Source organism: Natator depressus, chromosome 7 (assembly GCF_965152275.1).
Source record: "Natator depressus isolate rNatDep1 chromosome 7, rNatDep2.hap1, whole genome shotgun sequence".
Lineage (NCBI taxonomy): Eukaryota > Metazoa > Chordata > Testudines > Cheloniidae > Natator > Natator depressus.
This window is the reverse complement of record NC_134240.1, coordinates 52,236,340-52,260,875: the sequence shown is the minus strand read 5'-3', so window position 1 is coordinate 52,260,875 and position 24,536 is coordinate 52,236,340. Positions and strand designations below refer to the sequence as shown.

General features: G+C 46.1%; 1 protein-coding gene across 8 annotated transcripts in view; it reads left to right on the top strand.

Annotated features, from left to right (window-relative positions):
• SORBS1 (sorbin and SH3 domain containing 1) overlaps positions 1 to 24,536 on the top strand; it is a 262,831-nt gene that overhangs the window by 190,046 nt on the left and 48,249 nt on the right. For all 8 annotated transcript variants that reach the window (XM_074958401.1, XM_074958402.1, XM_074958409.1 and 5 more), the window contains 4 exons: positions 5,751 to 5,798; positions 5,907 to 6,036; positions 8,523 to 8,637; positions 16,024 to 16,107. In XM_074958401.1, coding sequence (XP_074814502.1) covers positions 5,751 to 5,798; positions 5,907 to 6,036; positions 8,523 to 8,637; positions 16,024 to 16,107 — 377 coding nt within the window. The remainder of the gene's footprint in view (positions 1 to 5,750; positions 5,799 to 5,906; positions 6,037 to 8,522; positions 8,638 to 16,023; positions 16,108 to 24,536) is intronic.

Sequence of the window (24,536 nt, the reverse complement as noted above, 5' to 3'; positions counted from 1 at the left end):
CCCTGCTGTCTCCTGCTGTCTTCCAAGCAGCCCAGATGTGCACCGCAGTGATAACCACTGATGTGCCCATGGCTTTGTTACATTATAGACTCGGCATGAGAAGGATTGTTCCACAACTTCTGTGGATTCTTGCCTCACCTGGACTTCTCCTTTAAATCTTTCCTTTCTGTTCTTTTTCCAAAACTTGCTCCTTCCACTTAGAAACTCCTGAAGAAAACCCTTATTGCCCTACCTACAAATTCCCTGAACTTCCTGAAATCCAGCAAACACCCGAAGGTACCATAAGTTCAGCCAGAGTATCTGTTGTCTTGTGTTTGAGTTAACTGTACCGTAGCTCCATTATAGTAACTAGATTCAGGTACTAGATTATCATTATCCATTTATTACTCATGGTGGAAATTCGAGTACACCTAGTGTGCCTTAGTCTGTGATGTATAAAATGACTAAATCCTTCCTAACCCATTTATCTGTTTGAAAGTATGATACCATTTCAGTCTACTATTATCAAAATAGGCAATAAAAGTTTACAGTGATAGAAGGTTGGGGAAATGATATGGTGCCTCCACTTCACTGTGGATAGTCTCAATACATACTGCTTTTCTCTGCTGCAGAAGACAATCCTTACTGTCCTACATACCAGTTTCCTGCGTCTACTCCTAGTCCTAAATCTGAAGGTAATAGTAAAGGACAAGATACCTTTTTCTGCACAAATGCTGCCTTGTCCATTTATTTTCTCCCTGGAGCTTTTCCTAGCCACTGAGTGTCATGCTGCCTCCTAATAGTTTGCTGCCTTTTGAGTGTTGCCGTGATGGTTTGAGGCCTTTTTTGGCTTTGTGGTGCTCTTCTGGCTTTTTCACTAGCCTTTGACTAATGCTACAAAACTGGGCTCTGCTTTGTTTCATGTGCATAGTCAGCTATACCTAGCCGTATGTGTGGAGTGGTTACTTAACATTCATACAATGCTGACTTACATCTCATCTTGATGATGTCTCGTGAAAGATGGCTTTAAGTATGGTTTTGTTTTCCTTGGGAGCAATACATTTCTTTAATCTGCTCTTAAAGTTTTTAATAGTAACACAGGATAGTGCCTGGCTCAAAAGTCACTGAAGCCCATTGACAAGATTCCCTAAAGTTTCCATGGTCTTTGGATCGGGCTGTTAGTGTCTATCTCTCTTTTTATTAAAGTACATTTTAGAATAAATGGGATGTTGCACATGTTGGTTTGTTCAAGGCTGGCCTCAGGAGCTCAAGGACAGGATTTGGCATTCTCCTCCTCCTGCTTTACCGGGAAACCCAGTGTATCCCCTAGCTATCCTTTTGTCCTGCTGGTGGGTGGTTGCTCAGGTGGTGGTTCAAGCACTGCTCAGAACCCTTTGCACTCTCACTTTCCAAGGAGCTACTGCAGTAGCCAGTGCTGAAGAGACTGTCCTCTACATGTGAGAAGCATTGGCATCTGCTGCACTCAGCTGAACAGGAGCCAGGACAGGCTAGGTGGGCAGACATCTCCCACTGGGGGAAGTGTGGTTTGGGACTGGCCTGTTTGGGAGTAATCAGTAGGGGTTTTCCAGAGCCCTTTACTGCTACAACGTAGGAAACTTGCCTACTTTGCCTGTGCCTGAAGCCCACCCTGGTGAGACTATTAAATAATCGTTCCAGACCATTTTTATACAACACGTACGGTGAGTTGTGCATGGTCGAACATAAAATATGGATCCCTTATGTCAAAACAGGCTAGGAGATTTAGACTCACATCCCCTGTTAAAATGAATGGGGAACAGATACTTCGAGACATGGGGATAAGATACATGCCCACCTTTGGTGCTTTGAGATGTATGGATGAAAAGTGCTATCCTATACAAGTGCAATGTATTTGATGTCTTAATAGCAGAGATATTGTGTGAGAGAGAGACTATGATAAGCTGATGAATGATTGTTATAAAGATGATTCAATTTTCTTGTTTCAGGATCCATTTTACTTTTGTCAGAACTAATGTATTTTGCCACAAAGCACTGTCATTAATGCAGTAGGACTTTGTATTCCCATAAATGTCTTCTGCTCATGCATAAATGCACAGATAAATAATATGCTCATATTTAGGTAGTTGCAATATTATTAGACCAAACATTTGTCCTTTGTTCTTGCTACCATGCAAAGTATGTTTGGCTTTTAATATCTGCTTGGATTCTTTCTTTGTTAGAGAATCCAAGATAGTGGCAATAATTGGGTCCATTCTGGCAGTTCTAGACTATTCAAAGTCTTTTGGAAGTTTTTCTAAATATGAAACAAAGGTTTTGAACAGAGATGGACTGAAGCCTCATAATTCAAATCCAGGTTTCAAACAATCCAAAGTTCAGGGTTTGGGTTTAGGCCATTATAGAGATAGAAGCCATTTACAGAATTCTGATCTGGGCTCTTATTTCAAACACCTGCAAAGTGTGGGAAGTTCAGCCCCAGAGTTTTGGTTTGGGCCCCATACACAACAACTACACTTCTTAAAGTGCAATACAAACTACAAGGAAAAGTCCTTGTCTTACAGAAGGAGTCCAGTATTGAAGCGATGAACTGGTGATTCCTACCTCCCATAAGGAAGGCCCTATGGGTACGGTACAGGACTGGGAATCAAGAGCCCTGGTGTCTATTCCTAGTTCTGCCAGTGGCTTACTGTATGATCTTTACCAAGTCAATCAGTCCTTCAGTATTCCCCATTGTCAAATGGGAATAAATATGCTTACTCATCTTTGCAAAACACTGAGATGCAAAGCGTTATATATATATTCCAGTTATTACTGCTACAGTTATTACAGTATCAAGCAGAGTGCCCAAAGGGTCAGTCCTGGGGCCGGTTTTGTTCAATATCTTCATTAAAGATCTGGTGAATGGTGTGGATTGCACCCTCAGCGAGTTTGCAGATGACACGAAACTGGGAGGAGTGGTAGATAGGCTGGAGGGTAGGGATAGGATACAGAGGGACCTAGACAAATTAGAGGATTGGGCCAAAAGAAATCTGATGAGGTTGAACAAGGAAAAGAGCAGAGTCCTGCACTTAGGATGGAAGAATTCCATACACTACTACAGACTAGGGACCGAGTGGCTAGGCAGCAGTTCTGCAGAAAAGGACCTAGGGGTTACAGTGGACAAGAAGTTGGATATAAGTCAGTAGTGTGCACTTGTTGCCAAGAAGGCCATCGGCATTTTGGGCTGCATAAGTAGGAGCATTGCCAGCAGATCGAGGGACGTGATCCTTCCCCTCTGTTCGGCATTTATGTGGCCTTATCTGGAGGACTGTGTCCAGTTTTGGGCCCCACACTACAAGAAGGATGTGGACAAATTGGAAAGAGTCCAGCGGAGGGCAACAAAAATGATTAGGGGACTGGAGCACATGACTTATGAGGAGAGGCTGAGGGGACTGGGATTGTTTAGTCTGCAGAAGAGAAGAATGAGAGGGGATTTGATAGCTGCTTTCAACTACCTGAAAGGAGGTTCCAAAGAGGATGGATCTAGACTGTTCTCAATGGTACAAGATGACAGAACAAGGAGTAATGGTCTCAAGTTGCAGTGGGGGAGGTTTAGGTTGGATATTAGGAAAAACTTTTTCACTAGGAGGGTGGTGAAGCACTGGAATGGGTTACCTAGGGAGGTGGTGGAATCTCCATCCTTAGAGGTTTTTAAGGTCAGGCTTGACAAAGCCCTGGCTGGGATGATTTAGTTGGGGAATGGTCCTACTTTGAGCAGGGGCTTGGACTAGATGACTTCCTGAGGTCTCTTCCAACACTAATATTCTATGATTCTGTGATTTTTATGAATATTGAAACTGGAAAGATGCAGACCCAACTGGAAACTAGCACTTTCTTGAAATGCAGTGCTTCTATATGTTTTTATTGGCTGAATTATTAGCTGCAATAAATTTTGGCATTTTCCTTCAAATAAATAATTTGTAAAGAAGTGTTTTCATTATTCCACCAGCTTTAAATAACTTCCTTAGAGGCAGTTGGCTGAGAGGGTATTTTTAGACATTCATTCACCTGTGCTTTTAGGAACAGGCGATTTTATGATTTGCCATATATTGTACTCTCTAGAGAAAACCCATTGTTTAATATGGGAATAACCATCACCTTTCCAGCAAACTGCCTCTCAGGAATTTCCTTGAGTGACATTGACTAACTCAACATCCTTTTTCTGCCATTTAGATTGAAATATGGAAATCATGCTGAAAACTGATGTTTGTCATTATGCCAGCTCAAGACTATCATAATTATAATGGAATCACTAACCATCAGTTAGGAGCTAAACCTGCTGCTGTTCCAGTCAGAATGTAACTTACCAAGACAATTCAGCAAAGCGGGGGGGAGAGAGCTAGAGAAGATTTGTTTGAGCTGAGCCTTTAAAACACCCTTTTTGGTTCAATTAAAGGTGAAAATTCAAAGTCAGTTATTACGTTCTCCAACCCGATTGGTTCCTCAGGGTGAATGGCTCCAAGCGCCTCAAACGGGGAGGGCAAGGATTGGGCCATGAGCAGGAACTACCCTCCCACCCCTTGCAATGGTGCCTACAGATCAGTGTTGAGGCACATAGGTGGGGTAGGGGTCGCATGAGAGTGCTTACATTGCCATTGCCAGGGCTGTACCTGGTCAATGGATTGTGTATTTCACTGTCCCAGGCTGTCAATCAACACCACTGAGTTCACTAGGCATTTGGTTTAACCTGGTGTTCTTCTGATGGCCTCATCCATTCTGTATTTCTAGTCACTGTCACGCTACCCTTAATCCTTGGCTTTTTTAGGTATTTCTTCTCAAGAACACCAATGTCCCTTTACCCACAGTTCTTTCTGCAGAATTCGCTGTAATACATTTTCCTACGCTGTATCTCTTAGGCTTGTCCACATCTCCAAGACATCTGCAAGACCTTGAGTTTGGATCATCAGCATGAAAGGAAGGATGGTCTTGGGGTGAAGGCCTTAAACTGGGACTCAGGCACTGTGGGTTCAGTTCCTGACACTGACTTCCTCTGAGACTATGGGCACCTCATCTAGGACTTGTCCCAAAGCCTGCTGAAGACAAGCACATTCTCTAAGTGCCTCAAATCCCCATGTATAAAATGGGAATGATGAGACTTCTTTTATCCCACCCTTTTCTGTGCCTGGCCTATTGAGAGTGTACGCTGTTGGGAGCAGGGACTATTTTTTGCTACAAGAACATGCAGCACCTAGCATGGTCCCTGTTTGTTTTGTACAAAGCACATTGTTGGTGCTCGAGGAATAATTTGTGTGTTAATATATTTAAATTCACTATACTAGTTAATAGAGGCAGAGTGGTCCAGTGATTGGAGCATGTGACTGAGAGTCAAGAACTCCTGAATTCTATTTCCATCTCTGACTCTGATATTACCTTAGGCAGGTCACTTAAGGTTTCAGTACCCCAGTTTGCCTTTCAGCTTTTGGTAACATTGGTATAATAATACCTACCTCCTCAGAGGTTTTGTGACACTAAATGAACAAATGGTTGTAAAGCACTTTGAGACCCTCATAAAGAGGTGCTGAAGAAGTGGAAAGAATTTATATTTACAGTTCACCGAAAAACTATTTTCTAAGTGTGACTTTCACTGCTTAGAATCCTCTCTTTGTCCTGGGTGTTTGGCACATTACTATGAAATTAAGGATAATGCGTGACCAAAAGAAAGCAGAGAGGCCTCGAACTTTGCTTCTTAGCAACACTTTCATCTCACTTGCAAACTATTTTGTTTTGTTTTTCAGATGAAGATTCTGATTCTTACTCTCCTCATTATTCCTATTCTGAAGATAGTAAGTAACATTTCACATGCAACTTTATGCACATGAATTAACAGTAAGCATCGCTCGTCTTGGCCTCCTACAAAATTTACCAAGATTTCTATATATGCCTTTTTGCAGCAAGAACCCAGCCCTCAGTGCCCCGGTCCAAGAGTGAGATGGACAACATTGACCCTGACAAGGTTGTTAAGAGATCTGCTACTCTGCCACTTCCAACTCGTACTTCATCGCTGAAATCCAGCCCAGAAAGGTAACCTGAACTAAGGGAGAAACTCAAAAGTTCTCATTAGGAGGGGACTCAGATGCAAAGCTTGGACCCGGATTTGGAGCTGAATTTTCCCAGAGTCTAGGGCAGTTTGGATCTGGAGAATAGCAAGGGGTTGTGCTGTTCCTCCGATAGGTATTGAAACCCTAATGTGTTCCTTCATCATCCCAACCTACCCCCTCTGTTTGTCTGTCTCATTCATCTATCACCTCCATATCTTTTCATGTAGCTCAGGCCCGCTCTGGGGCAGGGACTGTTTCCCTTTGTACATGCCTGTACAATGTCTAGCACAGCAAGTCCTGATCCTTAATTGTGGTTCCTAGGCACTACACCGTAATATGAATATTAACAAGTATCCAAAATGTCTTTAAACCTCCTGGGTCTACAGAACTGAGTTGGAAGTCTCCTGAAAAAAGGCCTTTCTAGAGCCAGTCTGGACTTGGAAATCCAGAGACACGTGAAAATGAAAGTAAAGGGCAGTATGGTCTAGCAGACAGGACTTGGAATGCTGGACCTGCTTTCTATTCCTGGCTCTGCTGTGGGACCTTAGGCAAGTCCCTTCAACTCTTGTGCCTGTTTCCTCTCCAGTCCTTCATGTGTCTTGTCTAAATTGTAAGCTCTCTGGGTCAAGGACTATCTCTTACTATTTATTTATACAGCACCTAGCACCTTGGGGCCTCTGAATCCCTGCTTGAAATGCACATCATCATCATTGTGGGGAGCATGGGTTTGGATTTATTTCAGGGCTTGGCAAAGTTTGTTTGGGAAATGGGTCTTGCTGACTCTCAATCAGCTAATCAGCCCTGGAAACCCAGTTCAACACACTGCAAAGTCAATGGGATTTTCAGGTCCTAGTTAGCATCAGATACTGTTTTCACTCCTGCTTTTTAACCATGCGTGTAGAAGCTCATTGTAATAACAAATGCATTTACTGAACAGAGGGTGGGGAGAAAGCAAAATAGGCTATGAATATTTTATGCAATGATTAATTCAACCAGCTTTTAAAACCCTCTGCTCCCACTTCCTCTCAGTGGTTCACACTGGCTTCAGATGAGCAGTTCCATAGTCTGTTTGCAAACATAGAAAGCACCTAAGGCCACATGACTAGAAGATGATGATCTCTGATAGATATGATCCTCCCAGCGTAGCAATTAAAGGGGAAGTACTGTAGCTTCCTGGTAAAACTCTTGTAAATCAAAAGATTAGACTAATTAGTGCTTTACATTATCAGGTAACAAAACCAGCAGGACTCAGCTGGGGAGAACATTTTCTAGGGTTGGAAGTGCTAAAACAATCAGGTCTGTTCTACACTGTGGAAATTAGACTGGTTGAAGCCCCTAGAATATTTATAAAACACTCTACAAATGGTCTAATAACTGGCCAGAACAAGCAACCTTTCACCAGCAGGTTTAGTTCTGGTTAATGCTTAACCAGTCCAGTGTGAACGACGAGAGTACCAGTAGTGATACACACGAACTGAAATGGTTCAATTTAGCCCTCTCTTTACTGTCTCACAGCACACCGGTGGCCTTGCAAAACCTGCCAGAATGCACTACTGGGAATTGTGGGATAGGTTCCCAGAGTGCATTGCAACTGAGATGGTCTGGACAGTGCTAGTGTGGATGTTGCACAGAACTTAAACCATTTCAGGTGGCTAGTGTTGTCTGAACCATTTGTACTTACAAGCCAGTTCAGTACAACCACATCAGATCTCTAGTACAGATGAGTCCTTAGAACCACCCAGCAGAAGAAAGATGGGCCCACACCACAGACTTCAGCCCCAGTTCCACCCTTTCCCAACATTCAGGCAGAGTGTGGAGGGATGTTTTAGTCTCAGAGGCTGACTTAAGAGTTCGAGCCTAGATTCAGTTCAAAGTCGGGGGGTGTTGGATTTCTGCAGGACTATCTCTAAGGTATTTCCAGTAAGGAAAGAAGCGTGAGTTTGGCAATTCATGGAAAAGAATTGCCAGAAACCTTTACTGTCCTTTCAAGTGATTTTTAGCAGCTGACACATGTACACAGATTTAATTCTGGCTGCTATTAAAAAACAAACCCAAACCCATCTGACCTGTTCCTCTTGCCAAGTTTCCTGCTTTAGGCTATGTCTACACTACGCAGCTTTTAGCGACCCAGCTGTGCCACTAAAAGGCATGCAGTGTAGCTGCTGTTTGTCAGCAGGAGAGAGCTCTCCTGTCGACAAAAAACTTCCACCCCCAATGAGCAGCGGTAGCTTTGTCGGCAGTTCACACAGGCGCTTTTTGTCGACAAAACTTTTCTCTCTTGTGGGGAGGAGGGTTTAACACCTCTGAACAACAAAACTTTTGTCATTCAGTTGCCAGTGTAGACAAAGCCATAGATTAAAAAATTCCCTGATTAAATCCAGATTAACTGGGGAAGGAGCTTGTCCAAAGAATACACTCATTTTCATGGCAATAACATAGTTCTGGGCTAATTAGCTTCTCTTTCCTCAGGAATGATTGGGAACCCCCAGACAAGAAGGTGGATACCAGAAAATATCGGGCAGAGCCAAAGAGCATTTACGACTACCGGCCAGGAAAGTCCTCTGTTTTGGACAATGAAAAGATGGTAATGTTCCTTTTATCCTGCTCCGTGACTTGGGCCTATGTTTACAGTATGCTCCACAAGTGCTTGTATATTTCCATTCAGATAAGTTTCCTTACACTTATATCGCCTACGTTATGCCATTCCCATATATTTTTTGCAAATGTTTGAGTAACTTCTTAACATTGTCATTCCACTAAAGGCAGATCCTGGGGAGCTGAGAGGGGCCTTTCCTTGTGGATGTGTTGTTTTCTGTGTTAAGTATAAAGAAAAGGAATACTTGTGGCACCTTAGAGACTAACAAATTTATTTGAGCATAAGCTTTCGTGAGCTACAGAATACAGACTAACACGGCTGCTACTCTGAAGCCTGTGTTAAGTATGGCTCACTAACCCTAGTTTGTAATCTGTGTTTGACTCCATGGCTTGTCTCTGGTTTTAAAGATGTGCTTATTTCTAATGCACAGCAATAGTTTATTCCATAGCATTTGAGGCAGCAGGCCGACTAGTGTTCAAAGTTTGTTTTGTTCTCAGGTCAGCAACTTTAAAAAAGTTAACAGTAAATTTCATACTGTGTTAGTGTAATCATGGAAGTTCCAAAAAAATATGGAGGTGTTTTTTATTAAGTGAATATTTTGGTACCTAAAGTTGTGATTGTTCTTTGAGGGGTTTTTGTTTGAAAGCACAGTTTAAAGTGCTGGTTGTTTGTGAGACTCACAGTATAAGTCTGGGGCCATGTTTTCATTAACGCTTTGGAGCAGGATTGAGGAGCTGTACAGAGCGAACAGTCACTTTTACTTTAAGATACAGTTCATAGAATCATAGAATATCAGGGTTGGAAGGGACCCCAGAAGGTCATCTAGTCCAACCCCCTGCTCAAAGCAGGACCAATTCCCAGTTAAATCATCCCAGCCAGGGCTTTGTCAAGCCTGACCTTAAAAACCTCTAAGGAAGGAGATTCTACCACCTCCCTAGGTAACGCATTCCAGTGTTTCACCACCCTCTTAGTGAAAAAGTTTTTCCTAATATCCAATCTAAACCTCCCCCATTGCAACTTGAGACCATTACTCCTCGTTCTGTCATCTGCTACCATTGAGAACAGTCTAGAGCCATCCTCTTTGGAACCCCCTTTCAGGTAGTTGAAAGCAGCTATCAAATCCCCCCTCATTCTTCTCTTCTGCAGACTAAACAATCCCAGCTCCCTCAGCCTCTCTTCATAAGTCATGTGCTCTAGACCCCTAATCATTTTTGTTGCCCTTCGCTGGACTCTCTCCAATTTATCCACATCCTTCTTGTAGTGGGGGGCCCAAAACTGGACACAGTACTCCAGATGAGGCCTCACCAGTGTCGAATAGAGGGGAACGATCACATCCCTCGATCTGCTCGCTATGCCCCTACTTATACATCCCAAAATGCCATTGGCCTTCTTGGCAACAAGGGCACACTGTTGACTCATATCCAGCTTCTCGTCCACTGTCACCCCTAGGTCCTTTTCCGCAGAACTGCTGCCTAGCCATTCGGTCCCTAGTCTGTAGCGGTGCATTGGATTCTTCCATCCTAAGTGCAGGACCCTGCACTTATCCTTATTGAACCTCATCAGATTTCTTTTGGCCCAATCCTCCAATTTGTCTAGGTCCTTCTGTATCCTATCCCTCCCCTCCAGCGTATCTACCACTCCTCCCAGTTTAGTATCATCTGCAAATTTGCTGAGAGTGCAATCCACACCATCCTCCAGATCATTTATGAAGATATTGAACAAAACCGGCCCCAGGACCGACCCCTGGGGCACTCCACTTGACACCGGCTGCCAACTAGACATGGAGCCATTGATCACTACCCGTTGAGCCCGACAATCTAGCCAGCTTTCTACCCACCTTATAGTGCATTCATCTAGCCCATACTTCCTTAACTTGCTGACAAGAATACTGTGGGAGACCGTGTCAAAAGCTTTGCTAAAGTCAAGAAACAATACATCCACTGCTTTCCCTTCATCCACAGAACCAGTAATCTCATCATAAAAGGCGATTAGATTAGTCAGGCATGACCTTCCCTTGGTGAATCCATGCTGACTGTTCCTGATCACTTTCCTCTCATGTAAGTGCTTCAGGATTGATTCTTTGAGGACCTGCTCCATGATTTTTCCAGGGACTGAGGTGAGGCTGACTGGCCTGTAGTTCCCAGGATCCTCCTTCTTCCCTTTTTTAAAGATTGGCACTACATTAGCCTTTTTCCAGTCATCCGGGACTTCCCCCGTTCGCCACGAGTTTTCAAAGATAATGGCCAAGGGCTCTGCAATCACAGCCGCCAATTCCTTCAGCACTCTCGGATGTAACTCGTCCGGCCCCATGGACTTGTGCACGTCCAGCTTTTCTAAATAGTCCCTAACCACCTCTATCTCCACAGAGGGCTGGCCATCTCTTCCCCATTCTGTGATGCCCAGCGCAGCAGTCTGGGAGCTGACCTTGTTAGTGAAAACAGAGGCAAAAAAAGCATTGAGTACATTAGCTTTTTCCACATCCTCTGTCACTAGGTTGCCTCCCTCATTCAGTAAGGGGCCCACACTTTCCTTGGCTTTCTTCTTGTTGCCAACATACCTGAAGAAACCCTTCTTGTTACTCTTGACATCTCTTGCTAGCTGCAGCTCCAGGTGCGATTTGGCCCTCCTTATATCTTTCCTACATGCCCGAGCAATATTTTTATACTCTTCCCTGGTCATATGTCCAACCTTCCACTTCTTGTAAGCTTCTTTTTTATGTTTAAGATCCGCTAGGATTTCACCATTAAGCCAAGCTGGTCGCTTGCCATGTTTACTATTCTTTCGACTCATCAGGATGGTTTGTCCCTGTAACCTCAACAGGGATTCCTTGAAATACAGCCAGCTCTCCTGGACTCCCTTCCCCTTCATGTTAGTCCCCCAGGGGATCCTGGCCATCTGTTCCCTGAGGGAGTCGAAGTCCGCTTTCCTGAAGTCCAGGGTCTGTATCCTGCTGCTTACCTTTCTTCCCTGCGTCAGGATCCTGAACTCAACCAACTCATGGTCACTGCCTCCCAGATTCCCATCCACTTTTGCTTCCCCCACTAATTCTACCCGGTTTGTGAGCAGCAGGTCAAGAAAAGCGCCCCCCCTATTTGGCTCCCCTAGCACTTGCGCCAGGAAATTGTCCCCTACGCTTTCCAAAAACTTCCTGGATTGTCTATGCACCGCTGTATTGCTCTCCCAGCAGATATCAGGAAAATTAAAGTCACCCATGAGAATCAGGGCATGCGATCTAGTAGCTTCCGTGAGTTGCCGGAAGAAAGCCTCATCCACCTCATCCCCCTGGTCCGGTGGTCTATAGCAGACTCCCACCACTAAATCACTCTTGTTGCACACACTTCTAAACTTAATCCAGAGACACTCAGGTTTTACCACAGTTTCATACTGGAGCTCTGAGCAGTCATACTGCTCCCTTACATACAGTGCTACTCCCCCACCTTTTCTGCCCTGCCTGTCCTTCCTGAACAGTTTATAACCATCCATGACTGTACTGCCAGTTGTGACAGGCAATTTAAAAGCAACAGAAGTATGTGGCTAAACTGCTGAATAATATGTTTCAGAGTCTGACTCAGAGTTTTTCCCTGTTCAATATTTGCTTTCAAGTAACATAAGGCCCATTATTTTATCCTGGGACTAATTCTCCTTTCACACCAGTGTAACACCATCAATTTCAATTTCTTGGTCCAGGCCCAATCCAATACCTGTTGAAATCAGTGACATCCTTGCCTTGACTCCAGTGGGCATTGGATGCAGTACACTGATGTAAGTGAGAGGCAAATCAGGCCCCTAGTTTGCGTATAATAGGAAGGGTCATTCCTACTGTTCTGGCTGGAGCAAGATTTGAACAGGAATTTTGCTTAAGGACTACAAGCTTAGGTGCTGTGATTTAAAGCCTGATTCATCAAAGCACTTAAGCCCATGCTTAATTCTCACTCCAGTCAATGGGACTGTTCACATGGTTAAAATTAAGCCTGTGCTTAAAACGTTGCTGAATCAGAGTCTAAAAACCAGAAGAGGGACAATCACCAAAGCAGCTGGAAAGACTCCTGCACAGTTAAGTAAAGAGTAAGGTGAGTTTTGAGAATGACACTCCTGACCATTTTTCTTTTTTTACCAGCTGTCATTTCAAACCAAAGATCACAGAGGACAGGTGCTGAAATATAAAATGGGACTGAAGTGCCTGTTGTTTGATTGTGCTCTGTGTCAGAATCCTTTTTCCCTAGCGTGTCTAAATATGATAGTGATATGTAGACTTTGTTTTGTGTTGTTGAGGGAAACCTAAAAACCAGTAGAAGGGTTATGTGAAGATAATTTGCAGTCTATTAATAGATTGCAATTGCTATGCCATATTCAAAGCAGTAGCTACTAGGGGCCTGATCCAAAGCTCTTGCCATCAATGCAAAGATTCCCATTGATTTCAATGGCCTTTAGATCAGTTCCACTGTAAATTTTACTATGCGACAAGCTCAGAACTTTTTGGGAGTCAATATATAATGTATAGAAACAGAGGCATTGCATCTGTTTGGACTGCAGTTAATGGCAGTACCTTTCTCCAATCCCTTGTGGTTTAACTAGGCTTACTCTAGACCCTTGGGAATTAACCTCTTTTTGTGGTGACTTCACCAGGTGACACAACAAGTTTAACCATTTAACTTTCAGATACAAGTGTTTCCCTCTCTCCCTCCCCCCATGGGGTCAGATAGTCCCATGGGGGGGTTGTTTTGGGTAGCAGCCAGCTTAGGACAGGAGATAATAAAATTGGAAGCATAAGAAGAATAAGCACAAAGGATTGGCACTAAACTGCAAAGAATTGCTTGGTTTTGGCTATTGTGATTGGCACAGAGGGCTGAGGGCCAGACATTTCTTAGTTCTGGCCCTAGCCCTGGCAGAACTCTCTCCTTAACCATATCCCGTTAGGATAAATCAGGTTCTCTACTTTCTGAGGTTTTCTCCGCCAGGACCCAGATTGTGGAAGTGCATCTGACAATCACCACCTTCTGTGAAAAGAGCCCTGGGCAGAGCCATCCAGTGGTCTTGAGAACAGCACTAGGAGCTAGAAACTCCTGGGTTTTAAATCCATCTCTGACACACCATTCTTTTGTGGTCTTGGGCAAGTCACTTCATGACTCTTCCTCACTTTTCCCACCCCTGTAAACTGGGGCTGATAATACTTACTCACCTACTGTACACCACAGAGGTGCTGTAATAGATAAAGGGTCAAAGTCAGCCTTGGCATACATGTCCACAACTCCTGACTGACTCACTTCAGCGGAAGCTGGATCCACTTATTCAAGGGCTGATTTGGTTAATTGATTTTTAAAGTCCTTTCAAGATGTCTACAGGTGAAATTTGTCTAAGTGCTCAGTATTACAGTGGGCAAAAATTATTTGCACCTCATTTCACTGAGTTACTGTACAAACAACTTAATTTTAGGGGAGGATTCTGGACTGCACCTCAGTAGACACACTGCACAGAAAGTATAGCCCAGGAGGAGAGAGGGACCAGGGTGGCTTTATGCCAACTTTTTGCCTTTCAGATTTTTGGCTGCTGAGGGAGCTGAAATGGCCACTAGTATAAGCAGCCTTGGGGCTGCTCTAACTTATGGAAGCCTCCACAGTGTTGCCTACAGGATGCACAGCAGTCCAGAGTCACTTGTAGTGTTCAGTGCCATGGAAAAACTCCCTCCTGCAGTCTGACTCTGACACATCTGCACTAGCACTATCGGGCGGAGTGGACAGCACTGGGCTACTTATATTGACTCCTGTGCATGGTCCCTATACACCACAACAGTAGCATATAGAGCAGGGGTGGGCAAACTACGGCCTGTGAGCCATTTTAAGCCAGCCTGCGAGCCGTACCACGTGGCTTGGCCCCGCTGCAGCGCTCTGGCCGGGGTGCTGGGTTGGGGCTGCACCACCCGGCTCGGCCCTGGTCCGGCCGGGGCACTGGATCAGGGGCCGCACCACGCGGCTTGGCCCCGCTCCAGCGCTCCTGCCAGGCCACAGGGTCGGGGCCGCACCACGTGGCTCCCAGAAGCCGCAGCATGGCCCCGCTCCGGCTCCTATGCACTACAATGGGAGCTGCAGGGGTGGTGCCTGCAGATGGGGCAGTGTGCAGAGTCGCCTGACCGCGCCTCTGCGCATGAGCTGGAGAAGGGACATGCCACTTCTTCCGGGAACCGCTTGAGGTAAGCGCCGCTTGGAGCCTGCATCCCCTGAGCCTCTCCCCATGCCTCAACCCCTTACCCCAGCCCTGATCCCCTTCCCGCTCTCCAAACCCCACGATCCCAGCTCAGAGCACCCTCCTGCACCCCAAATCTCTCATCCCCAGCCCCACCCCAGAGCCCGCACCCCAACCCCAATTTTGTGAGCATTCATGGCCCGCCATACAATTTCTATTCCCTGATGTGGCCCTTGGGCCAAAAAGTTTGCCCACCCCTGATATACAGGCTGAGGTGGGGGCCTCCATGTCTTGCTGCAATGACTATAAGTTTATAATACACTTAGATCCACTTAAATTAAAGGCTAGATCCATTTAAATCAAATTTAACCAGATCTATCTTTGTAACCTAGAGCACTGGATTTGTTCTCCCACATCGCCAAAAATATGGTTACACAACTTTAAGTTGTTTTGTTAAAATAGATTTTAGGCATGAAAGGGAGCTTTCTTTTCAGCTGTGCTGTTACCTGTCCTGTCTGGTTTTTCCTTCATTCTAGTTTTGTCTGATTCTCTAACATTTATTTGTGAATAAGCGAAGTATATTGTCTTCCTATTCATCCCCTTTGAGATGTTTCAGAAGTGTGCTCTCTCTAATTGTGTCCTCTTTGATTTAGAATGCCACCTCTCACTCTGTTTGCTGTGTATGCACCACAGTTTCTCACATATCCATGTGCTGTTAAAGATGCAGTATGTTTAATGCTCTGGGGCTCAACAATAGATAATTTGCATTTTTTTTTTTTTTTTGCCAAATGAAAATTCAAAAAAAATTATAGGCTTAACCTCGAACCTGAGAGAGTTTTTAACAGTTGGAGCAAGGGACTGCAAATTAGGAGTCCTGAGGTGCTTTTCCAGCTCTTCCACTGACTTGTTATGTGATCTTGAGCAAGTCACTTAACTGCTATCTGCCTCAGTTTCCCCATCTAAAAATTGAACTAGTTCTCTCCCAGGGGTGCTGTAAGGTTTAATTAATGATTGTAAAACATTCAGAGATCCTTGAATGGAAGATATTGTAGAAGTACTAAATTATTAGGCTAACTAACCACATTATTCAATTGAAAACATTGAGACTGCATCTCTAACAGTCCCTTTCCTATGTATTCTTTGCATAATGTTATCCTTCTCTTTCTTTCATTCCCTTATCACCAACTCCTTTAGACTCGGGATATAAGCCCAGAAGAGATAGATTTAAAGAATGAACCTTGGTATAAATTCTTTTCGGAATTGGAGTTTGGGAAACCGGTAAGTTTGCTAGCTGCAATGATTGATAAAGTCAACCTGCATTTTGTAATGATGCTGTTGCAACTCTACTCTAGTTCCTAGATACTCAATGAGACAGCACTTCCAGATTCATAGAATCATAGAATATCAGGGTTGGAAGGGACCTCAGGAGGTCAGCTAGTCCAACCCCCTGCTCAAAGCAGGACCAATCCCCAACTAAATCATCCCAGCCAGGGTTTTGTCAAGCCTGACCTTAAAAACTTCTAAGGAAGGAGATTCCACCACCTCCCTAGGTAACGCATTCCAGTGTTTCACCACCCTCCTAGTGAAAAAGTTTTTCCTAATATCCAACCTAAACCTCCCCCACTGCAACTTGAGACCATTACTCCTCGTTCTGTCATCTGCTACCACTGAGAACAGTCTAGATCCATCCTCTTTGGAACCCCCTTTCAGGTAGTTGAAAGCAGCTATCAAATCCCCCCTCATTCTTCTCTTCCGCAGACTAAACAATCCCAGTTCCCTCAGCCTCTCCTCATAAGTCATGTGTTCCAGTCCCCTAATCATTTTTGTTGCCCTCTGCTGGACATTTTCCAAGTTTTCTACATCCTTCTTGTAGGTTGGGGCCCAAAACCGAACACAGTACTCCAGATGAGGCCTCACCAATGTCGAATAGAGGGGAACGATCACATCCCTCAATCTGCTGGCAATGCCCCTACTTATACATCCCAAAATGCCATTGGCCTTCTTGGCAACAAGTGCACACTATTGACTCATATCCAGCTTCTCGTCCACTGTAACCCCTAGGTCCTTTTCTGCAGAACTGCTGCCTAGCCACTCGGTCCCTAGTCTGTAGCAGTGCATGGGATTCTTCCGTCCTAAGTGCAGGACTCTGCTCTTTTCCTTGTTGAACCTCATCAGATTTCTTTTGGCCCAATCCTCTAATTTGTCTAGGTCCCTCTGTATCCTATCCCTACCCTCCAGCGTATCTACCTCTCCTCCCAGTTTAGTGTCATCTGCAAACTTGCTGAGGGTGCAATCCACACCATCCTCCAGATCATTAATGAAACATGACAGTTCATAACTGAGCCTTGGCACTGACATATAATAGTAGTTCGGTGACCATTTAAAACATTTTAAAGACATAATATTTGACCTTCAGCTTCACAGGAAAATATGCCAACTAGTGAGGCAATATCACTTTCATGTGTCAGAGTTCAGCTTGAGGTTTTACTTGTTAAAGGTAGCAATGATTGTTCTCATTCATTTAGTGTCCCCTTTTCCATACTCGCGTTCCCTTCTCCTCTCACAAGATCTGGGATGGCTGCTACTTAACCTATTAAATAACTTTAAGTCAATGAGAGTCACTCTCATATTATAGCCCTGGGTCCTTCATCTGTGGTCAAAAAGTACCAGCTGTCTGTAAACTGATCTTGACCCTGTTCCCTGCTCTTTGCCTTCTTCATGCAATCTGTTCTCTGCCAAATATGTTGCAGTGGTTTGCATCAAGGATCCCAGGGTTATTCCCAGAAACAATCCCGTCCAAAAAATTTAATCAAGAGAATCACATATTTTTATTTCCAGTCCATCTGCATAGCCTGCATTTCACAGCTATAAGAATGATTAAATGGATCATAATTATTCAATAAGGAATAGAGGGGAATAATCACTTCCCTTGATCTGCCAGCAATGCTCCTACTAATATAGCCCAATATGCCGCTGGCCTTCTTGGCAACAAGGGCACACTGCTGACTCATATCCAGCTTCTCATCCACTGTAATCCCCAGGTCCCTTTCTGCAGAATTGATGCTAAGACAGTCGGTCCCCAGTCTGTAGCGGTGCATGGGGTTCTTCCTTCCTAAGTGCAGGACTCTGCACTTGTCCTTGTTGAACTTCATCAGATTTCTTTTGGCTCAATCCTCCAATTTGTCTAGGTCACTCTGGACCCTATCCCTATCCTCCAGCATATCTACCTCTCCCCACAGTTTAGTGTCATCTGCGAATTTGCTGAGCATGCAATTAATCCCATCATCAAGATTATTGATAAAGATGTTGAACAAAACTGGCCCCAGGACTGACCCTTTGGGCGTTCTGCTTGATACCGGCTGCCAACTAGACATCGAGCCATTGATCACTACCCGTTGAGCTGGACAATCTAGCCAGCTTTCTATCCACCTTATAGTCCATTCATCCAATCCATATTTCTTTAACTTGCTGGCAAGAATACTGTGGGAGACTGTATCAAAAGCTTTGCTAAAGTCAAGAGATATCACATCCACCGCTTTTCCCATATTCACAGAGCCAGTTATCTCATCATAGAAGGCAATCAGGTTGGTCAGGCATGACTTGCCCTTGGTGAATCCATGTTGACTGTTTCTGGTGACCTTCCTCTCCTCCATAGGCTTCAAAATGGATTCCTTGAGGTCCTGCTCCATGATTTTCCCCGGGACTGAACTGAGGCTGACCGGTCTATAGTTCCCCAGGTTCTCTTTCTTCTCTTTTTTAAAGATGGGCACTATATTTGCCTTTTCCCAATCATCCAGGACCTCCCCCGATCACCATGAATCTTCAAAGATAATGGCCAGTGGCTCTGCAATCACATCAGCCAACTCCCTCAGCACCCTTGTGTGCATTAGATCTGGACCCATGGACTTGTGCATGTCCAGCTTTTCTAAATAGTCCTTAACCTGTTCTTTCACCACTGAGGGCTGGTCACCTCCTCCCCATACTGTGTTGCCCAGTGCAGCAACTCCAGTTGTCTTGGGTCTTCCTGATTACACCCCTGCATGCTCGAGCAATATTTTTATACTCCTCCCTAGTCATCTGTACAAATTTCCACTTCTTGTAAGCTTCCTTTTTGAGTTTAAGCTCACCGAAGATTTCACTGTTAAGCCAAGCTGGTCGCCTGCCATATTTGCTATTCTTTCTGCACATCAGGATGGTTTGTTCCTGCGCCCTCAATAAGGCTTCTTTAAAATAGAGCCAGCTCTCCTGGACTCCTTTCCCCCTCATGTTAGCTTTCCAGGGGATCCTGCCCATCAGCTCCCTGAGGGAGTCAAAGTCTGCTTTTCTGAAGTCCAGGGTCTGTATTTTGCTACTCTCCTTTCTTCTTTTTGTCAGGATCCTGAACTCAACCATCTCATGGTCACTGCTGCCCAGGTTGCCACCTTGCTTGCCACAAGGCTGTGAGGAGCCTGTCTCTGCCTACAGATGTTGGTAGCAGACCCTTGGCTATACAAACAATGCGGCCTTTAGGGCAGGGGTGAGGAACCTTTTTTCTATCAGGTGTTGTGGGCCACACACACACAGCCCCGCAGGGATGGGGGTGGAGGCTCGGGGCTTCCCTCTGCAGCGGGGTGAGCTAGTGCTCACAGCTCTGAGGCTCAGGACTTCCCCTACGCTCCAAGGTGGGGCCAGAAATGAAGGGTTTAGGGTGCAGGAGGGGGTGAGGCTCTGGCTCAAGGGACAGGCTCTGGGATGGGGCTGGGGAAGAGGGATTTGGGGTGCAGGAGGGGGCTCAGGGCTGGGGCATGGGGTTGGGGTGCGGGAGGAGATTCGAGGTGCAGGCTCTGGGAGGGTGTTAGGGTGTGGGAGGGGGTTCCAACCTGGGGCAGAGGGGTTGCAGTGCAGGCTCCGGATGGGCGGCCCTTACCTCAGGCAACTCGCAGTCAGTGGTGCAGCGGGGCTAAGGCACCCTGGCTCTGTGCTGCTCCTGGAAGTGGATGGCATGTCCGGCCCCTAGGCAGAGCGGCCAGGGGACTGCGCAATGCACGCTGCCCGTACCCACAGGCGCCGCCCCCACAGCTCCCATTGGCTGTGGTTCCCGGCCAATGGGAGCTTTTGAGCCAGCACTGGGGTACTGCATATTTGTCCTCTCTTCAATCATATTCCTTAAAATTGACTTAAATCAAAGATTAACATCTAAAAGAAAACAGTGATGTTAGACCTTGCTCAAAGCAGCAGAAATGAGAGGGGATGTTTCTTCAACATTCGTATTTGTGTCCTTAGTCATGCAGCCATGTCCTCTCCACCTGTCCAGCCTCCAAGAGGGGATTCCCAGACTAGAATAGTGTTCCAAGCAGAAACATATGTTCTTCTTCGAGTGCTTGTTCAAGTCCATTCCATGTCATGTCATGTCAGCACATGGTATCCATGGGGCTGGCCCTATTGCCCCCTGGAGGCCCGCACTCATATGCCAGTATAAGGGGTGCCGCTGGCCCCTCGCCATCTCGGTTCCTTCTTACCGCCCGTGATGGTTGCTGGAACAGTGTTCTCTTGCTTTGGCAAGCCTTCTCCAGTGGTTTACTGAACTCTTCGTTGTAGTTAGTAAGTGTTAGTTTGTTGGTCCCCTTAAGGAATGTTGTTCCCGGAACGGAGCATGCCCCAGTCCCCAGGCTTCAAACCCTGTGCTGCCTGTGCTAAGCCCATGCCAGAGAGCCGTTCCCCCTCCAGCTGTCTAAAGTCCCTGGGGGAGGCTCACTTCAGAGATAAGTGCAGAATCTGCTGGGGCTTCAGGCTGCACACTCAGAAGGAAAAGGACATCAGTTTGAAAGCCATGCTGATGGAAGCTGCGCTTAGACTGGTCTCCGAGGTGAGTCGGTCGGACTCGGCACAAAGCACATTTGCCTCAGTGCGTAGTGCTCCTCCGGCACGGTGTGCCCCTCAACACCATTCAACATCCCCACCGCAGAGGACGCAGCACAAGAAGTGCACAGAGAGCGGGCGCTCTCTGGTGTCCAAGGGGGACCAGAGAGACTTGGGGAGTGAGGTGCGACCTGCACTGGGCCACTTGCCATCCTGGCAGAGGTGCACAACACCATCCGCAACATCCAGCCCTCTAACCTTTGATCCACCTCAAATGCCCTTACATGAGATGAACTATCATGGAATCATAGAAGATTAGGGTTGGAAGGGACCTCAGGAGGTCATCTAGTCCAACCCCCTGCTCAAAGCAGGACCAACCCCAACTAAATCAGCCCAGCCAGGGCTTTGTCAAGTCAGGCCTTAAAAACCTCTAAGGATGGAGATTCCACCACCTCCCGAGGTAACTCATTCCAGTGGTTCACCACCCTCCTAGTGAAATAGTGTTTCCTAATATCCAACCTAGACCTCCCCCGCTGCAACTTGAGACCATTTCTCCTTGTTCTGTCATCTGACACCACTAAGAACAGCCAAGCTCCATCCTCTTTGGAACCCCCCTTCAGGTAGCTGAAGGCTGCTATCAGATCCCCCCTCGCTCTTCTCTTCTGCAGACTAAACATAAGAACATAACATAAGAAAGGCAATACTGGGTCAGACCAAAGGTCCATCTAGCCCAGTCTCCTGTCTACCGACAGTGGCCAATGCCAGGTGCCCCATAGGGACTGAACCTAACAGGTAATGATCTAGTGATCTCTCTCCTGCTATCCATCTCCACCCTCTGACAAAACAGAGGCTAGGGACACCATTCTTTACCCATCCTGGCTAATAGCCATTAATGAACCTAACCTCCATGAATTTATCCAGTTCTCTTTTAAACGCTGTTTTAGTCTTAGCCTTCACAACCTCCTCAGGCAAGGAGTTCCACAGGTTGAAAACAAGCCGAGTTCCCTCAGCTTCTCTTCGTAAGTCAGCCCCCTGATCATTTTCGTTGCCCTCCGCTGGACTCTCTCCAATTTGTCCACATCCTTTCTGTAGTGGGAGGCCCAAAACTGGACACAGTACTCCAGATGTGGCCTCACCAGTGCCGAATACTGAATGAGGGAGGCAACCTAGTGACAGAGGATGTGGAAAAAGCTAATGTACTCAATGCTTTTTTTGCCTCTCTTTTCACTAACAAGGTCAGCTCCCAGACTGCTGCGCTGGGCATCACAGAATGGGGAAGAGATGGCCAGCCCTCTGTGGAGATAGAGGTGGTTAGGGACTATTTAGAAAAGCTGGACGTGCACAAGTCCATGGGGCCGGACGAGTTACATCCGAGAGTGCTGAAGGAATTGGCGGCTGTGATTGCAGAGCCCTTGGCCATTATCTTTGAAAACTCGTGGCGAACGGGGGAAGTCCCGGATGACTGGAAAAAGGCTAATGTAGTGCCAATCTTTAAAAAAGGGAAGAAGGAGGATCCTGGGAACTACAGGCCAGTCAGCCTCACCTCAGTCCCTGGAAAAATCATGGAGCAGGTCCTCAAAGAATCAATCCTGAAGCACTTACATGAGAGGAAAGTGATCAGGAACAGTCAGCATGGATTCACCAAGGGAAGGTCATGCCTGACTAATCTAATCGCCTTTTATGATGAGATTACTGGTTCTGTGGATGAAGGGAAAGCAGTGGATGTATTGTTTCTTGACTTTAGCAAAGCTTTTGACACGGTCTCCCACAGTATTCTTGTCAGCAAGTTAAGGAAGTATGGGCTGGATGAATGCACTATAAGGTGGGTAGAAAGCTGGCTAGATTGTCGGGCTCAACGGGTAGTGATCAATGGCTCCATGTCTAGTTGGCAGCCGGTGTCAAGTGGAGTGCCCCAGGGGTCGGTCCTGGGGCCGGTTTTGTTCAATATCTTCATAAATGATCTGGAGGATGGTGTGGATTGCACTCTCAGCAAATTTGCAGATGATACTAAACTGGGAGGAGTGGTAGATACGCTGGAGGGGAGGGATAGGATACAGAAGGACCTAGACAAATTGGAGGATTGGGCCAAAAGAAATCTGATGAGGTTCAATAAGGATAAGTGCAGGGTCCTGCACTTAGGATGGAAGAATCCAATGCACCGCTACAGACTAGGGACCGAATGGCTAGGCAGCAGTTCTGCGGAAAAGGACCTAGGGGTGACAGTGGACGAGAAGCTGGATATGAGTCAACAGTGTGCCCTTGTTGCCAAGAAGGCCAATGGCATTTTGGGATGTATAAGTAGGGGCATAGCGAGCAGATCGAGGGACGTGATCGTTCCCCTCTATTCGACACTGGTGAGGCCTCATCTGGAGTACTGTGTCCAGTTTTGGGCCCCACACTACAAGAAGGATGTGGATAAATTGGAGAGAGTCCAGCGAAGGGCAACAAAAATGATTAGGGGTCTAGAGCACATGACTTATGAAGCGAGGCTGAGGGAGCTGGGATTGTTTAGTCTGCAGAAGAGAAGAATGAGGGGGGATTTGATAGCTGCTTTCAGCTACCTGAAAGGGGGTTCCAAAGAGGATGGCTCTAGACTGTTCTCAATGGTAGCAGATGACAGAACGAGGAGTAATAGTCTCAAGTTGCAATGGGGGAGGTTTAGATTGGATATTAGGAAAAACTTTTTCACTAAGAGGGTGGTGAAACACTGGAATGCGTTACCTAGGGAGGTGGTAGAATCTCCTTCCTTAGAGGTTTTTAAGGTCAGGCTTGACAAAGCCCTGGCTGGGATGATTTAACTGGGAATTGGTCCTGCTTCGAGCAGGGGGTTGGACTAGATGACCTTCTGGGGTCCCTTCCAACCCTGATATTCTATGATTCTATGAATAGAGGGGAATAATCACTTCCCTCGATCTCCTGGCAATGCTCCTACTAATATCCTTATGTATAAATGTGAAGGAGATCAGAGCAATACGCGTGGCCTGCGAAATGTTCCTTCTACAGCTCTCAGGCAAAAGTGTGAAAGTATTGACGAACAATACAGTGTCAGTATTTTATGTCAAAAAAAAGGAGGGGCAGACTCCAAGATCTTCTTCCAGGAAGCCCTCGGTCTATGGGATTTCTGCGTGAAGCATTCCATTCACCTGGAGGCGTTGCCAATTCCCGGGGAGCAGAACATACCAGCGGATTGCCTCAGCAGGTCCTTCTCCTCTCACCACGGGTGGTCTGTCCACTCAGAGGTCACCAGTGTAATCTTCCAGAGGTGGGGGACTCCCCAGGTGGACCTGTTCACCACCGTGCAGAACAGGAAATGTCACTGCTTTTGCTCAAGGTTCGATCAAGGCAAAGGCTCTCTCTCAGATGCCTTCCTATGATCATGGTCGGACAGCCTGCTGTATGCTTTCCCTCCGATTCCCCTAGTTTGCAAGGTTCTACTAAAGATCGAAAGGGTCAAGGCAAAGGTCATCCTGGTCGACCCAGCATGGCCTCGCCAGCATTGGTTGAGCATGCTCCTAGATCTCACAGAGAGTAGCTGCTCCCTCTCAGGCCAGACATGTTATCGCAGGATCATGGGAGGCTCCTCCATCCGAACCTCGTAGGCCTACACTTGGCAGCGTAGCTGCTGCCTGGCTAAATCCGGAGGAGAGGGCATGCTTGGAGCAGATCCATCAGGTTTTGCTAGGTAGCAGAATGCCCTCTACCAGGGCCACCTGTCTGGCCAAGTGGAAATGCTTCACTTGCTGAGTAGCTGAGTGGAGCCTTTGCCCAGCACAGCCCTCCTTGCGGTCCATCTTAGAATATCTCTAAGGTCTTTCATTGTCATCAATCAAGGTTCGCTAGGCAGCCATCTCAGCATTCCCGCCCCCAAT